This window comes from Homalodisca vitripennis, chromosome 5 (genome assembly GCF_021130785.1).
Source record: "Homalodisca vitripennis isolate AUS2020 chromosome 5, UT_GWSS_2.1, whole genome shotgun sequence".
NCBI classification, from domain to species: Eukaryota; Metazoa; Arthropoda; class Insecta; order Hemiptera; family Cicadellidae; genus Homalodisca; species Homalodisca vitripennis.
Window position 1 is genome coordinate 183,873,781 of NC_060211.1, and position 19,358 is coordinate 183,893,138.

Here is a 19,358-nt window from a genome sequence, read left to right on the forward strand (position 1 = left end):
GGGCGCCCCTCCCTCTGCTGTGGAATGTAGGTTGTTTGAAAATAATTCCTAGTCAACAACTGCGATATACAGGGAGTGTGCACTTGCCGATCCGAAGGCTTTTTGTGAACTAAAACCTCTCCAAGAGACACAATGTATAATTTAGGATATAATTGTGTTTGGTGTTTAGGTCAAAGTCTATCATTGGAATATATCTGTCTACAGTGTGGGAAGGGTTAAGACAGTACAAGAACAAAAAAAAAGTGTGTGTTCCTATATTTATATATATATATATATACCGTTTATTACTGTTTCAAGAATTATTACACGATTATTGGGACGAGATTCACCTTTGAGATTTTATATATTTTTTTATTGGGTTTACAAAGAAATCTTATATTAGATATGTTTTTATCAAGATAAAACGAAATAAAGGTGTTAACTCTACCTTGTTGCAGATCAACCCTTTGTAGGGCAACAGTGGCTTGATTTTTGACTATGGAGGCGGCAGTGCTGGCAGACACAGTTACCTGCGCACAACACACAACAGCCTCTTAGAGATTGCTAAACATAATATAATAAACAATTGTAATCTGTAACCAGGGGCCAGAGCTTGAAATTATACTTTTTATGGAATTGAACAAACAGCTCTTGAATCCAAATATAAAAAGCACATGTTAACTTCGGACAAACTGATTTGGTTTAATTTGTTCCACACAGATCCTTTGTATTCACATGAACATGCCACACACATACACAATATTAATACAGCCATATACTTAATGTAATACTGGTTATTTCACATACACATCTCACACTCATGTTATTGCAAAATCTGAAATAACAATTTTGGAGTGCGGCGGCACTATGAACTTAAAAGTGTTTCCAGAACGTTAATATATACCTGAAAATATTCATGATCAAATTCATAGTTCATTTAAGCTGCTCGATTTCAAAGTTTTTTTTAAACAATTTTAATCTGTTTAATGAGTAAATGAAAATTTTTATTTAAGGTGATTTATTCATTTTAATAAAGAACAAAGACGATTTTACATATTTAAGTTCCTTAATAAAAGTAGAAATTAATCATTTTAAAGATTTTTTAATGAGTGGAATTTTAAAACTCCTTGATTTTTTGTGAATTAGTAAATAAAATGTTTGGATGAAAAATTTATATTAAATGAAACAACAATGAAATACAGCATGTACAGGTATATTACGGTAAGACGCAACCGCTGAAGGAAAATTATTCATAATAAATATAATTTAACGTGGGTTTCTCCAATATCAGTGAATTTCCCAGACGAAGAGTCGACTGCTGAGATAATGTCTGATCGATCTGTACTGATAAGTTAGAGTACATCCCACTCATGTGTAAAAAACTGCTTTTATATTTAGAAAGTCAATTGGGTGTTTTACTTTTTACCAAATAATGGCATGGAAAAGCTGGTATCCAACAGTTCATTCAATTATTGTCTAGAAAAAAAAAAAAACATTTAACATCTTGGAATTCAAGATTTCCACTATAAAATACATTTCAAAATGTTACATTATTTTGCACTTTAATATACAAGAGCGAGCACATGTTCAACAATTGGATATCTGACAAAAGCCACGAAAAGAGTAAACAAATCTCAGGTTATTTATTAAGAGTTGTTTTCTGTTTGAAGGTTTAGTACACGATTGTCTATTAAATATTGCGTACAATGTAAAATATTATGTAAGAAGTTTTTCCAATAGATTATAAAATATTTACTTTTTAAATTTATTTATTACTTGAGAACTAACAAAAGTTAATATCAAAACATCTTATTTAATAATAAACAATAATAAGGAGTAAAAAGTATGGGAAGAAGGACTTTTACAAATAAATTAACTAAACAGAAGAAAACAAAAGAGTACAGGAAGACGTAAGGATGTAAAAATTGTTTAACCCTTTGAGTGCCCACGGTGACGAAATTTCGTCACCAATGATAAATGCGAGAAATGCCACGGTGACGACTTTTCGCCACCAATTATTTTAAGATCCTTTGTTTATATTTTTCGGTATTTTTATGTTTCTACGTAATAAATTGTATTTCCAATAATATGCCTTTAATTTTCTGTGGTGTTTGGAAAAAAAAATCCAATCCAGAAGAGAATCTAAAAAAAAAACAATGGCCATCACAGCGCTGCCGACAGCTGACTAGCTGAGTAGCGTGGCAGACGACGAATGCAGAACCGCGTGCTAGTGTGTTGTTTTCTTTTGAAACATTGTTGCTTGAATTCTAATAGCGTAATTATTACGTTTTGTGCTACAATTGTTTGAATTGTGCGTTGTTGCGTGTAGTGTTTATTATTAGTGTGTAAAACACTTAAGTAGTTTTCAAATGGCTGAATAATGGATCCTGAGAACCTTAGATCAAGTGAGGTGGACAGAGAACTTGATGGTGATGTATCTGATGGTAATTTACTAACCTCAGAAGACGATCTTAGTGATTTATTTAGTGATGATAGTGATGCTGATCCATTGTATGAGCCACAAAAAAATGTACATAGAGGTCAATCCTCAGAGAGTGACTTTGATGTTTCTAGGACCTAGGCCTAGTACGTCAGGAACACAGGTTAGGCCTAGACCTAACGTAAGTAGAATCATTGATAGGAGTGTGTTATCCAGTTCCTCTGAATCGGGTGATGATGCCGACGGGCCCCTACAGACAATGATATTTGGCTTAGTATAAACGAAGAGAGCCGCAGTAACTTCACTCATGATTTTTCTTATGTTGAAATCTCCAGGACCTAGACATTGCCCACCTGTTGGACTCTAAGCCCATTGACTATTTTACACTATTTTTTACAGAAACACTTTTGACTATGTTTGTGGTTGAAACCAACAGGTATTGCTAACCAGACAATTTCGTCTTTTGCAGACAATGACTCACCTGGTAGTCGTAGGCACAGCTGGATCCCCGTGAACATTTTGGAAATGAAGGCTTTTATTGCTGCTGTTTTAAATATGGGCCTGATTAGGAAACCAACTATCCCCTCTTATTGGTCAACTAGTGACTCACAAGCAACTCCATGGTTTAGTAAGATGTTCACACGAAATAGATTTCAAATTTTGCTTAGTTTCTTTCACATTGTTGACAATGAAAAAAACTACCTAAAGCCAACCAACCAGGTTACGACCCCACTCAAAAGTTCAAACCCTTAATTGAAAGCACTGTAATAGGGCTATTTAAATTCTTTTATACAGCCCATGAACAGTTGTCAGTCGACGAATCTCTAATTGGGACGAAAAGTCAAACCGGAATCACACAATACCTCCCCAATAAGCACCACCATAGGTGGGGAATAAAGTTATGGGTGTTGTGTGACTCTGTATCTAATTACTGCATGAGCTTATTTTTGCTATCAGGGTAAGAAGAACACATCTCCATCTGATGAGGTAAAAAAATATGGTCTTGGCTATTTCGGTTGTCACTTCTCTTCTTCGTGCTTGTAATTATTTACAGAAAGGGTTTCATGTTTTTACAGACAATTTTTTTTCTAGTATTCCGCTGGTCAAAAAAATTGTATGAGGAAAAAACCTTTTTTACTGGCACAGTAAAGGAAGAATAAAAAAGGCTTGCCTGATGGAATCAAAGAAAAGTTTCAAGTTGGCCAGAAGAAGTACTACCATCAAGGAAACATAGTGACACTGGCCTATAGACAACAAGCATCACAAAAAAAAACCAGTTGTTTTGCTGTCCTCAAAAGCTGAGATAAAAGATATTGTACATACCAAAAGGAGGCATGGCAGGGTAACAGTTGAAAACAAACCATCCATCATACTAGATTACAATAAGCACATGGGTGGGATAGACACATTCGACATGATTGCTCTATTCTTACCTTGACGAAAGACGAACAGTTAAGTATTGGAAAAAGGTTGTTTTTAATCTTTTTTGCAAGAATGGTAATAAATTCCTACATTATATATAGGGAAAATTGTGTCCAAAACAACAGGAAAACCTCTTTCTAGATACCAGTATACTGTGCAAATCATTGAAAGTATTTCTGATGAATGGGTAGCACTAGCAAGGTAAAACTGTAAACGTAGAGGGTGACAAAAGAAAAAATTGGATTAGAAAAATTGCCCGGAAAAAAAGAAAAGACTTGTTTTGTATGTACAATGAGGGGGCCTGATTTCAAAACAGGAAGGAAGAGGTCTAGAACAGTTTGCACAAACTGTGGGGGAAGGCTGTCATGGCACCTGCTTCCCAAAGCACAAATGCAAGTGAAGTGAAGACAAACTGTTGTGAATAGTGTATATAAATAATTGTATATAAACATTTAGTGAAGATTTTGAACTGAAATTTCATTCTTTCATTCTTGAGCATAAGAAATACTGTATGTGGTGAGTAAATTTTATAAGTTTTCTTTTAGACCACACACTAATGTATATGATGAGGCTATGTGTGTATTTTTTCCAAACTGTTTTGGTCTAAAAAATAAATTTTTTTTTTTGTCCCGGTTTTGAACATAACACTATGAAATTTTGCACATTTTTTATTAGTAATATTCCCTTAGAAAAGAAAGTGTTTTCCATAGTAAAAATGTTTTTTTTTATTTGTAAAAAACTGCAATAAAACTTTAAAAAAATGTTTAAAAAAGAAAACTTTTTTGTTTTGTGTTAAATATATTATATATATATATATATATATATATATATATATATATATATATATATATAAGAAATAAACTGTAAGAAAATTTACAAATAAAAGTATAGCCCAATTAAAAACCAAGCATTTTGATCTACAGCATGATAAGTTTCTATGGAAATAATCCTGTTAAAAAAATGTTTTTACTAAGTTGCTACACAACTGGGATTTCCGGGTCTGGCATTTTTAGACATACCCCTGAATATAACATATGTTGCAAAAAAGTTCCATAACTCAATATATGGTCTTGGCACTCAAAGGGTTTAAACCCAAGAAGTGACATGCAAACTGACTGTAGGCCTAATATTGTAGGATGCCCGTTAACACGTTCAATGCTCAAAAGAAAGTAAATATGATCTCCTATGGCTAAAAATATTTTTTCGATGCAGGTTAGTCTGTCTAATACCAATATTTGTCTGTGTGAGCACTCCATGTGTTAATCTATTCTAAAGCATATTTTAACTCAAATTAATGCTCCAAATGTAACATATTATACACAATCTTTATCTCAAAGAACATGGAAACATTTTTTTTTTTTTTTCACTTTCAGCCAAAGTTTTCAGTGCTTCAAAAACTATATGAATTTTTTTTATTCAGCCTGAAATTTTCTGTTATACCGAACCACAAAGTTCATAACAGAAAAAAATCCAAAATATACATCTGACCCCAAATTTTATGCTGTTCTCAGAATTTAGAATTTATCATGACTTAAAACTACATATACATAATTATTTTTATGAAAATTTTGATGTCTTGACAAATGAAAATAAACAACAATGCAAACAAAACGCCAGCCGTTGCTTTTTAAACAAGGTAATGTAATACAGCAAGTGTATTCTAGTGGATAACTGTGTTACTAAAAACACAATAGAAGCCAAATTAAGTATTATTTGATTACGATGTAAAACTAACGATTCCACTAAATTACATAACTACATTCTTTGGTAGTTTCAGCTTTCCACAAAATTACAGGATCCACAATCAAAATGTTAAAACTCTATTTGTGAAGTTTGGTTTTTATAACCATATAAATTTTATCGCATTTATCATATATGACAGAGACTGCTTTTTTCTTAATTAGAATTTTATTTCACTAAACTTACAAATATGTGTAAATATATTATGCACACCAACCGGCTGCAGGTAAATGAATCCTTCGAAACTTTTTAGATAACCATTTTATATTTGATATATCCTTGTGTTTATTATTTTAAAAGTTACATGATATGAAATTATGTTAACGCACCACATACACAACACTGGCATTCAGACAACAGCCTAGTACGTCACATATGTGGCACGTGACACTTCTAGTATTAATTAATGATCTTTGTCTGATGTAAAGAAATCCATTTCAGTTTGAAGATGAAATGACTGTCTTGTAAAAGGAATCTAAAGGAGACAATAAACACATAATGCCACCCAAAAGGATTAAGTAGAGCATTACAGGGTAAAGCAAAAGTCCCAGCTGAAGCGACAAAGACAAAATAAAACTGAAAGTGATTGTACCGGTGTTTGAGGTATTACCAGCTGTTCGACAAGGGGCACCATGGTGGCGCTGGCAGACACGTGTATCTTGTTCTGTCCGTGCAGCAAGCCTCCCCGACCCCTGCCTCGGCCCTGGAACATGAAATACACAATTACAAAATACTATGTAAGGAAATTATGTTTAAAAGGCTAATACTAAATATTAAAGAAGAAAACTGGTAAGTGAAAAATAAAAATTTCCTAACATTACTGATCTAGTGTGTTAGAAATAACCCATCTAAATCACTGATATTCTTTGTTTAAAGTTTGTTATTGACGATGGAAGGGTTGAAAGGACAACAGGATTTCGGACATTTGCAGTATCTCACTGTAGCCTGTGTGATTGTTATCCTCGTACTTGTGATTTGTGCTCGGGACTTGCATCCTGTGCAGTGACAACACCTGGACTGGACTCCAAGCAGCTTTTGGGTATGTTTGAAGCCTTTTCTTTCCCTTCTTTACTTCTTTCTGTTCGTTATTTTTGTATGTATTAATACCTCCCCCAACTGATGAAGAGGATAGATTCCAATCCTTTAAAATATTGTGTTATACTTTTTATAACCTATAACGATTGCAAATGTCTGAAATCCTGATATCCTTTCACTGATATTGTTAACCCTAGAACTGGCAATGCATTTCAGCCTTAACTGATACAGCTTTTTAACCCCTTGCACAGAGTAAAACAAAAAATAATTGCAAAATCAGTTACTAAGCAAAACATTAGGTGTTTTATAAATAATTTTAAGAATAAAATATGATATATTATAAAAAAAATAAAATTGGGTTTTTTATATTTCCTGCAACCCATAGAAAGTTTTTGATGTAACAAGTTGATGAGGAAATTTGCCAAAACATGTCCAACATAACAAAATTTCATTAGGAATGGTAAGAAGTGAACAAAGCTATGTCACCACAGCACAGACAATGGTTTGGTTAACACAATAAAAGTGTTCACTATAATATATTTTTCATCATATTGGCTCAAACCACCAATTTCCTTTGGTTCCAATGATCAGTCATAGATAGAAATCGAGTCTAAGGTAGGTTATAAAGTTTACTACGATCATAAAAATGTTTTGTTATCACATCTAGACTGTACATGAAATTTTCAAATTTACTTTTGTACCAAAACATTTCTAACACTGCAACTCTTACCCGTCCAGTCCCCCTTGTGGGCTGAGAGGGTGGCGGTGCAGTGGGGGGTGGAACGGCGGGGCCGGACAGTGAGGCGTAGCAATGGTCCAACACCACGGAACCCTGCTGAGTCATTGGGAGCTCGCCCGTCAATCCTCCATCCTCCCCATTCTTTTGGAGCATGTCTAAAAATTCAAATGTAATTTAAAAACTGGTAATAATAAACAAGACAATATAACAAATGTCAAGGGTCCAAAAAAAAAGATTGCACATCGAGGATTTCTTAAAAATTACAGTGAGATAGTATTACAAAGAAAATTACTTCAGGAAATTTGTACTTCTTCAAATATAGTCATTAAAAGCAATTCAGCAAGTTTACTATTATCTTCAAACATTTCTCCTTTGATATGCAAGGTGCATTCAATAGTTAATGAGACAACTTTGATCTGGAGAATAAGGTGCAGACTGACTACAACTTGTTCAAAAGAATATATGAGTAGTATTAGCTGTTTATTGAAGGCTGTTCTTTGAGATAATAAAAAATAACTAGACCTTCAGCGATCCAACACAATGTCAACTTGACTTTTTGCCAGAATGGTGATTGACAATAGAGTCTTGGTGAATTTTTAACTTAACAGCTTTTAAAATCTCGTAACCCACACACACTGTAGTTAGTCGTTCTAAAGTCTACATTATTATGGTAATTTTCAACTTCAGCATGCAAAAAAAGTAGAATTTTCAATTGGACTCTCCAACTTAATTTTGAGGTTATGACAACAATATTGACTTACCGCTTGATGAAGACCAATCCCAGTGATGCCAATCAGAGCCCTATAAGTATTAAATTTGTCCTACCGACAGGTTTTCCTCCAGACTAGTTTGCCTCTTTAATTACTAAATGCCCTTCATGTTATATCACCTTGAATGACCTCAAATAAACCTCAAAGAAAGAAACCACATGTACACATCAAGTGATTGTGAGAGAACCATGAATCCCACAAAACATGAGATGATCACAAGAAACATTTCCTTCTCAATGTGCGTTCTACAATGTGTGCCATGCATTATATTAATGTGTTTCATGCAAATGTGAAAATCCCTAGGTCTCAGTTTACGCTCACAGTAGCTTCGACATTGAAAAATAAAAACAAATTATGACCAACAAAACCATACACCAACAAACTGTCATAGAATAGAATTTCGGTAATTCGAGTCTCGATAGTTCGAGCTTCCGTGTAATTTGAGGTACTATGTGGTAAAAAAAAATATATATATATATAAATAAATAACACTTGCAAACAGTGGCTTCAACTTGCAAATGGCTGTTCAGTAGGATGCATAGTTCGTTACGTGACCAACTCATGAATTACGTGATGAAGAAATTGTGAAAAGACTGTAACGGCAATGACAGTGAAGGCTACATGCAGTTTTATGCTACGTAGAACAGCAAGCAGGAGCAACTCTAGCCAAAACTATACAACTTCAGCAGGATAGTGCTGCTCGCAAGTGTTACAATGTGGTTTAAAGTAAAATTTGTCTGTCGTACACAATGCTCACTCCTGTCTACCTTGAATTACTGAGACTCTACTGTAGCACACTAAGCGTTGCAGTCTGTATAAATGACTTTAAATCACTGTGAAGAGTCGCAGTGTGGTAATTGTCTAGATTTGTGTGCTGTTCCTACAATTTGATTGGTTCACATAGCCATCCCGAGGTAGGCTTGGTCCCGTCTGCCTCAAATTACCGAGACCCCACTGTAGCACTGTGAAGAGTCGCAGTGTGGTAATTGTCTAGATTTGTGTGCTGTTCCTACAATTTGATTGGTTCACATAGCCATCCCGAGGTAGGCTTGGTCCCGTCTGCCTCAAATTACAGAGACCCCACTGTAGCACTGTGAAGAGTAGCAGTCTGGTAATTGTCTAGATGTATGTGCTATTCCTACAATTTAGTTTGTTCATATTGCTATCTAAATAGGAACAAGGTTTATAAAAAAAACATCATATACCATTACTACTTAGGTTTTTATGATGCACAAATATATTCACATATGTACCAAAAACTTTAAAATTTCGGAGCATCAACAACTCAAAAATTTTGTACAGCAAATCATTTTGCCAGATTATATACTTTGAGCACAAACTGACAATCCTATTACTGTCATTGACTGAGCTCAGTAACAGATCCTGGTGATTGATTTTGGAAGTAGTGACCTTAGGTTGTTAGTTACATCATATTAGGGAATGGAAAAGTATTTATTAGAAGTTACTGAGGTCAAAAAACATTTGCAATGACGATTGTTATGTTATGTACATGCACGGGAAACTCAACCGTTGAGTCTCCACCGAACCTACGACTGAGTGGAGATGCTCACCCAACACAACATCGCCCAGGATCTCCTTGGCGTGCTCGGACTGCAGAGCCGTCTCCAACTTCTCCACATCCTCCGGCTGTAGAATCTCCGTGATGGAGTCGGCCAACAGTTCTGGCCCTCCTCCTGTCCACATTGATGTTGTTTACTCTCATTCATTTCTTTTAATCATAACCCATAAACTCAATGTCTTTGTAAAATGACATTTATTACTGACAATATCGATATTACACCCCTAGAGTACGTGCATGCACATTGTATTCAGTATAATACATCACAGCTTGATCAATTGCGTAGAGATTCAGGTCTTTTCTACCACTGATCTTTGCAATACAACTTTTTTTTGATAGCTCTAGGTTATTTCAAATCACATAAGAACTATACAATTGATATAGTTAAAATTTAAATATAAATAAATAAATCTTAACTCCTAACTTAGTGTCATGATAACAATCAGAAACATTCTTTTGATTGGAATCGACCTTACAAACGTCCCATTGTGATATTAAAATCATTTAGTGTTTACAATAATGATAACAACTTCCTTATTCTATGAATTACTGATGAACTAGAAACTATGAATAATGGCTGATGCAACTACATTGTGATAACCATCAAACACAGTCTTACCATCTGAGGTGATGCTTGTGTCAGGTACAGGGGTAGGGGGTGGGGTGGGTGATGATGGTGCGGGGGTTGGTGGGTAGTAGCCCTCCACTGTTAGGTTCACCCGGGAGTCCGGATCCTCGTCCTCCTCACACACCAGGTCCCCTCCGCCACCGCCATCCGACTTGGCGTCCAGTCGCACCAAGCTGATGGGCGAGTTGTGGTGTTGATTGGCTGAAACAAACACGCAACACTTGCTATATTTGATTCTCATTTGGTAATATTAAGATTCCCAATCCAAATAATGGTTTTTATTGTATGTCCAGTACAGAATTTCAAGGAAAATAAATTTGTAACTAAGACTAGTTTAAATACAGCCTCATTCTCTTATAAATAAAAAATAATCGCTAATTGGCTTGCTAAACTCTAAACTCTAGAATAATTTGATTAAATTTCTTGTTACATTGATTATAAAGTTATTTTCCCATGATAGTTTCGAATTTGGGAAAGTAATGATAAAACTCATGAAACAAAATCCAAATTAAAATTATACTATTTTGTTAACGTTTGTAGCTGAATTTGTAGTCAAATTTTTTATGAAACAGATTATACTAGCAAGAAAATTATATGCATACAACACAACAGTTATATTAAATGAAAATTAAATGTTCCTCATTTTTAAGATTAAATCAAATTTTATTGTAAATTTTGTAAAGAAAAATTAATTGCTAAATGTGTTCCTGGTGCTAACCTTGAAAATGACGGGACCAATTCAACTAACTCTTTTTATTTGTTTTATATTTGGTGAAGTCTGAGGAAGGTGAAGTAACGAGTATGAAGAGAAAAGTGGGAAGAGTTTCCCAGAACATTTTAGAATTTGGAAAAGTTATGATAATGTTCATGAAATATGATCCAAATTTAATTTAAATTACACTAAACTGTTGACACTTTCAATTGGAGTTTGCCACAGAGGTAGAAGCATTTGTTTACATTTGTACTGGCACTTATGCACGGCTATAAAATATTGAGTGTACAGTGCTTGATCAGTGTTGTAATAAAGATTTCAGCGACAAAGTTACCATCAATTTTTACTACAGTTAGCTGTTAAGTACAGTTGGAGATAATTTTCCAAGTCAGCATAGCAAATGGACAACCGTAACCACTTGAGAGAATCATTTTTTTATTAATCAAAGGAAACTAAACTATTTATATGAGACAGTTAATAATTGAATTAAAGTTATTGTTGCATGTTACCTCAAAGAAATCTGTTTCACAACATGTGTTGTGAGGCGTTCCTACCTCGTTTATCACATGTTTCATAATGAGTATAATTATATTGGTATTGTGTTTTTATTGTGAATAAAAGGAATATAACTATTAGTGTTTCTCAGACAACCTAAATGGGATAAATATTTATAAATATCATTCGTCAGTAATCATCTTGTAACTAGAAGGAATTTAATAATCAAGAAGAGTCTAATTATATGTGCAGTACACTGCTTTGATAGCCAACCTATAGCACACTCAGATCAGGTAAGATCATCAGTGGATGTACAACCAGACTCACTCACCAAGAAGTTTCTGTAAGGTCTCCGGATCAACAGACACGGTTCCGTCAGAGTTGACGATGATGATGAGGGTGTCATCTCCCTTCTTGTTGTCTGCACAGTCTGCGATGTACGTGTGAGACATATCACCTGTAAAACATCATTCTTTCAAGTCCATATTTTGGATCCGTGATAACAATGTCTATTTTCTGAGCAAATTTTTAGATTTTTCAAAATTTGATTATCACCCACACAAACTGAGTTCAGAGTTCAACTTCTGAATTGTCTATGCGCCTAGCAGTGTTGAGATCCAAGACACTTTGAAAGTGAACTGAACTTGGGGAAGTATCAATCAGATGTCCCTAGCCATCCGTGGTGTTTATCCCTTACTTCTAGTAGGGAAAGAAAAACATGAATTGAGTTAGCTCAGATCACGTAAGCACTTGTAAAGGTGAAATTACCTAAAATTAAAATAATAGGTAAAATAACTAACTGCACTACAGTACTATATTAGTACTCTTGGTCAGAGAGCTACAGTACTTTGTTTCATTTGTTATTTTTGAAGTAGTTTTTTTAGGTCGTTTTGTTTCCCTACATCTATAATCATCTGAAGTGTTGTTACAGATTTTCTTTTAATTTAGTCTATTCCAATAGTAAGAAAATTTGAAGTTATCATGTATTGCAAATAGTAGATAGGGTCAGAGGATTACGTTAATCCCTATTAAGAAACAACCACAAAGCACAGAAGCTGGCCACTTTAGACCAATATCTCTTGTATCAACCATCTCCAAGATATTTGAAAAAATTGTTTTAACAAGATTAATAACCCACCTCATGGACAATAATTTGATCAGTAAACATCAGCACGGATTTTTATCCTCTAAATCTACAACCACAGCTATCACTGACTTCTTTGAGAATGTAATTGACCAAATTGAAACTGGAAAAATAGTATCTGCTATTTTCTTGGATCTAAGTAAAGCTTTCGACACACTGGGACATAATTTACTTCTTACTAAGCTGATGACTTTAGGAATCCAAGGCAATGCAATAAACTGGTTCAATAGTTATTTGAAGAACAGGACTCAACTAGTAGAGCTGAAATATACAGCTAATAACACAGTTTACCATGCTAGGTCAAAACCCCTCAATATAACAAGAGGGGTCCCTCAAGGCTCAGTACTGGGTCCAGTCTTGTATGTATTGGTAACAAATGACCTCCCGGATTACCTAAAGGAGCAAGCCCACACCACAATGTACGGTGATAACACAGCTCTTATACTTGCTGAAAAAGACCCTAATGATTTAGATTGTCAGGCCTTCATTGCTTTCAATATGGCAAAACAATATTGTCAGGAGAACGATCTTGCACTAAATGACAGCAAAACTAAACAAATTCTGTTTACAAGAGCTGCAAACTTAACCGAGGGGTTGCCAATGGTGGAAGTAGAGGACGAGACCAAATACCTAGGAGTGATCATTGACCAACATCTGTCCTGGACCCCTCATGTGGACATGGTGTGCAGGAAACTGAGTACTGCCCTGTATGTTGTAAAAAGAATAAGGTCTGTTGCAGATATGTCAACGGCCAGGGTCGCGTATTTTGCCCTATTTGAGTCTGTTGTGAGGTATGGTTTGATAATATGGGGAGGGTCAAGTATAGGAAATATGACTAAAGTTCTAAAACTTCAAAAGTAAGCGGTAAGAATATTGGCAGGTCTAAATCATCTTGACTCGTGCAGAAGTGCTTTCAAAGACCTTGGAATTCAGACAGTGGTGGCTCTTTACATACAACAAACCATTCTACATGTATTTAACATTGATTACAATAGACTGGGCGAAATTCATTTATATGGAACCCGCAATGTGACAGACTTCGTCTTACAACCTCATCGACTCACCATGACTACCAAGAAGCCATCTTATGCAGGTGCAAAATTTTACAATCTCCTACCAAGACACCTCAAGAGCATTACTAGAGAGTCAGCGTTGAAGAGCTCAGTGTATGGCTTGCTGACAGGACGTTTTACTCCATCGAGGAATTTTTAAACTGGACATGACATTTTTATCTTTATCTATGTTTTAAACTAGATAAAATTTTTACATACATATTGACACATATTCTGTACTCGATGTATATGAATAAAGTTCTCTATGATTTGATTTGATTTAATACTTTTTATGGTTATTTTGTCTTTCCGACACCTTTATAAATCTCTAATTTAATTACAAAGTGATACAAGCAGTATTCTTAAAGTAGTCTATTTCAATACTTAACACTTTATTGTTTGCACTGTACTGTTGTTTTCAGGTGTATCAAAACACCTCCAAGTACAACTGTATAAGAATCATATTTGTGCCAAACGGCTAATTAAAACTTAAGTAATCGGGTACTTTGGTATTATCCGGAGGCCAATATTTTTGAAGGTTATTATAATTGTGGACCTGAAAAAACTACATTATAAAAAATAACGACTTTATTTTACTTACTATGAAAATTACATTGCATTATGATGGTCAGCTCTTGTTTTCCAACGGGAAGCGATATTGGCAAGGAGATCACTCTGCCCCTTCTACTATTCATTGTTACCAGATGTAGGTAATAACAATTGACATACTTCTAATCAAGTGGTTAATTGACGAGAAATTCTTTTGTTATAGGTGAATATAAAATACTGCTTTATCTACAAATCCAACTAATGGTACTATATGATATATAGTACAAGACACATCATTACAAGCCTGGCCATATGGACAGTTACCACACCCCACTTCCCCCCTCACCATGCGACATTGCCTCATTGTCATATCACAGCTGATTCTCAGTGTGTGGAGGTGTGTGGCAATGTCTCGCTTTGTTCCGGTCGTTTACATTAGTTTTGTTCTTCGATGTTCGTTTATCCTGCATGTTATTATATTATTTTTTGCTCATGTTCTGTGTCATAGTGTACATACGTGTTAATTTAAATTGTGAAGGTAAAGGATTTAGGAAGATAGCTGAGGAGTAAAGATAAGCAGTAAATATCGCTTGACTGTTAAATTCAACCCATCACTTTTTATTCTTCTGTTACAGCTGGCAACACTGAAAACCCAGGTTTGCATTAATATGTTTGGTACAATAATCTCAAATAGATCTCTGCATTATATATGCAGAGTTATGTCTTCAAAAAAAGGAAAAATTACAATAAAACATTATTAAATTTAACAATTATAAGTTATTTTATATATTATAATAAAATTATGTTTGTTGTACCTATAGCCTGCATGTTGATATTTTTTATAAAAATTCTTTTTGTAAATTTAATAATATTTTTAACATTGTAGAATGTAAGCTGGCTGCACTATTGTAACCGCCACTACCACAATCAAATGTGGGATCCAAATGATCCAATTAGAAATATCTACACCTTCAAATAGAAAAACATTCTTATTTTAGTTATTTACTATTAACTATTACCAGCTCTTTTTAATGTAGTGAATAAACAATATTGTTTCAAATCAATTCAAACAAAGTACAATAATTTTTATGGCATTTGAGTAATGGCCACAAATACAATGACTACGTAAAAGCTTTGTCACAATCTGTCAATAATATGTTTGTCCTTTAAAATAATAAAAAGTAACTAAATGTTACACTTCTTGTTTGGACTCCAGTATGATAAATGGTCACCACCACGATCGAATCCTCGATATTCATGACTATCTAAAAATACTGAAAACAAAATATTTAACCAAATTACATTATAGGTATTTTAAATAATATAGTTCTACTGGTTTTATATCTTAAAAGTTAATATATTAATGAAAAATAAAAAATCATCTAGGTAATGTACATTTATAAAATGGTACAAACCAAACAATGTAACATTTACTTACTTTTTACTATATTCAAGGCTAAACAAGGACAGAGAACACTTCCTTGACACAAAGAACACGTATACATCGCCATTGTACTTGCAGCCATTACTCAAATACCAAACACATGATTTTACTTTTAATTAATTTTGAACAATAAAGACAAACAGAATTATGTTAAAAGGCTTTTTAAATTGTATTATAGTGAAGCTATATTTTTACATCCAAAAGAAATATACGTATTTAGCATTAAATATAAAATAACTAAATGGTACTTTCGTATTTTTGGCCAAGAGGCCACTATTTTTTGAACAGTTTTTCTTACCTTGGGAGCAAAAATGTACATTATTCGTAAGAACCTACTTTATTTGAGTTACTATGAAAATTGTATCATTATGACGAACGGTTCTTGTTTTCTGCCCCAAAAAGGAACGATGGCGGCAAAAAGTAGACCACTCAGATCAAATCTACTTCTTGTTATTATGCAATATACGTAGGTTTAGATTAGGTAATCATTAATATATTACTAGTAGTAACAAAGTTAAATATAACTTTTACAAGCGCTCACGTACTTTCAGCTTGAATTTCGATACCATCTCGAGGGATGTTTTTCTGACTTTGCCAGACGTGCAGGTAGGCACCACCGAAGTTCCCAGAAAATGCCCTTAAGCATCAGTGCGGGCTTCGGTGGTGCTTACCTGCACTTCTGGGGAAGCCAGAAAAACATCCCTCAAGACAGTACCCAAATTAAAGCTTAGGTCACGTGAGCGCTTTTAAAAGCGTGACTAACTTTTTATATTTATAACACGTATGGATGTGTAGCCTAATAACAAATAGTAGTAATAGTAAGTGTCCAACACTCGAATGATTAATATTCAAGTTTATTGAACCATAGATATTCATGAGTAAAGATTCCGTATATAACTACTTAAACCAAATTACGTTATAGGTATTTCGAATTACTGTATAAAAAGTAAAAATGTTATAGTGAATAAAAATTCTAGGCTGTGTATTTAAAAAAACAAATACAACAAACGAAAGTGTAAGATTTGGTTCCTTTTTACTATTTTGAAGAATAAACGTGTCTGATACCTTATGTCACAAATAAAGCATGAACATAACCATTGTACTTGCAGCCATTACTCAAATACCAAACACATGATTTTACTTTTAATTAATTTTGAACAATAAAGACAAACAGAATTATGTTAAAAGGCTTTTTAAATTGTATTATAGTGAAGCTATATTTTTACATCCAAAAGAAATATACGTATTTAGCATTAAATATAAAATAACTAAATGGTACTTTCGTATTTTTGGCCAAGAGGCCACTATTTTTTGAACAGTTTTTCTTACCTTGGGAGCAAAAATGTACATTATTCGTAAGAACCTACTTTATTTGAGTTACTATGAAAATTGTATCATTATGACGAACGGTTCTTGTTTTCTGCCCCAAAAAGGAACGATGGTGGCAAAAAGTAGACCACTCAGATCAAATCTACTTCTTGTTATTATGCAATATACGTAGGTTTAGATTAGGTAATCATTAATATATTACTAGTAGTAACAAAGTTAAATATAACTTTTACAAGCGCTCACGTACTTTCAGCTTGAATTTCGATACCATCTCGAGGGATGTTTTTCTGACTTTGCCAGACGTGCAGGTAGGCACCACCGAAGTTCCCAGAAAATGCCCTTAAGCATCAGTGCGGGCTTCGGTGGTGCTTACCTGCACTTCTGGGGAAGCCAGAAAAACATCCCTCAAGACAGTACCCAAATTCAAGCTTAGGTCACGTGAGCGCTTTTAAAAGCGTGACTAACTTTTTATATTTATAACACGTATGGATGTGTAGCCTAATAACAAATAGTAGTAATAGTAAGTGTCCAACACTCGAATGATTGATATTCAAGTTTATTGAACCATAGATATTCATGAGTAAAGATTCCCTATATAACTACTTAAACCAAATTACGTTATAGGTATTTCGAATTACTGTATAAAAAGTAAAAATGTTATAGTGAATAAAAATTCTAGGCTGTGTATTTAAAAAAACAAATACAACAAACGAAAGTGTAAGATTTGGTTCCTTTTTACTATTTTGAAGAATAAACGTGTCTGATACCTTATGTCACAAATAAAGCATGAACATAACCATGGTACTTGTAGCCATTACTTGTGTTCTCATAACAAATTTCTGGTTTTAGGTTGTAACCTAAACTCATTAACCAGTAACGGTCGAGGCCACTTAGTGCAAGCAATGAGACATAATTTCCGTACTTTGTCACATTGTTCAACAAGTTTTTAAACGTTCCTAAGTTGCAGAAATCGGCCGCCTGCGAAGACAACCAGTCTTTAACTGCTTCTTTCACTTCATCATCTGTGTCGAAGCACTTGCCGCAAAGACATTTCTTTAGGTAGCGGAACAAGTGGAAGTCACTTGGTGCTAAGTATGGTCTGTAAGGTGGATAGTCCATTTATGCCCATCAAAATTTCTTGATTAGGGTTTGAGTTTCTTTCGCAGTATGGGGTCTGGCATTGTCATGCAACAACACGTCCAGACGACAAAATACCACGTCGCTTGTTCTAGATTACACATAGAAGTTTAGTCAGGATGGCGCAGTAGGCGGCTTTATTGATCGTTGTCTCTCTTTCTATAGTAGACTAACAATACTCCATGTCAATCCCAAAACACAGCCGCCATAACCTTGCATGTTGAGATTGTCTGCTTGACTGATGATGACGTATGATGCCATTCCATTGACTGACGTTTGGATTCGGGGGTTATGTTAGAAACCTATGTCACATCCCCTGTGCCAATATGATCTAAAAGTCTGTCACCTTCTTTATATCCGTTCAATAAAAGCAACAGCAGAGGCTATTCTTTTCATTCGTTGGGACTCAGTAAGCAGCCTAAGAACCCAATGAGCGCTCAATTTAAAAAAATTCAAATTATCAGGCACAATTCTGTACAAAGTTGTTCTACTCAAATTCGGGAAATCCATTTCTAAATCTGAAATAGTGAATCGTCGATCTCACAAATTATTTTGTCAACTGTATTGACCAAATTATTGTAAAGGCAATAGCCAAACCCACATGGATATCTAGAAATTTATCATATAATTTCCTAATATTTATTGTCATTTTTAAATTCTCAAAATATTATTTACTTCTTGATATTGTTGATACTCGTAGGCCTAGTTATTGTTTACATGATAAAGTGACTCACTAACAAGTAGGAATCATATATTTTGTTAAATAAATTGTTATATGGAATTATTCATTCTGATAAAACCAATCAAACCATTTGATAAAAAAAACCCGAATAAAGAGTGTTTTAAACCTCTTATTAAAGTCTCCAGCACATTATTCAAATAACATACGTATGATTTTGCTTTTAGGCTCGATGCACACTTGCGCATTTGCAAGTAGCGTGCACGCCGCGGGCAAGCTGCGTGCGCTTGGCTTTTTTTTTTCCGTCAATACACACTACAGCGGTTTTTTTCGGCGTCTTCAGTCTCTTTGCACCTCCCAAGCAGCATGGGTAGTCACAGACAACGTGTTGCATTTGCGTTTGCTGTGTATGATTATTTATACAATGACAAAAAGCTAAGTATGTGGGTGCATCCCTTAGTTAGTGCTCGTTTTGTAAAAGGGGC

General features: G+C 34.4%; 1 protein-coding gene across 1 annotated transcript in view; it reads right to left on the bottom strand.

Annotated features, from left to right (window-relative positions):
- Positions 1-19,358, bottom strand: part of LOC124363777 (death-inducer obliterator 1-like) — a 73,965-nt gene that overhangs the window by 51,892 nt on the left and 2,715 nt on the right. The window contains 6 exon segments of the mRNA XM_046819039.1: positions 428-509; positions 6,174-6,284; positions 7,347-7,510; positions 9,697-9,819; positions 10,324-10,533; positions 11,871-11,996. Of these exon segments, the coding sequence (XP_046674995.1) occupies positions 428-509; positions 6,174-6,284; positions 7,347-7,510; positions 9,697-9,819; positions 10,324-10,533; positions 11,871-11,991 (811 nt within the window). The 5' untranslated portion in view covers positions 11,992-11,996.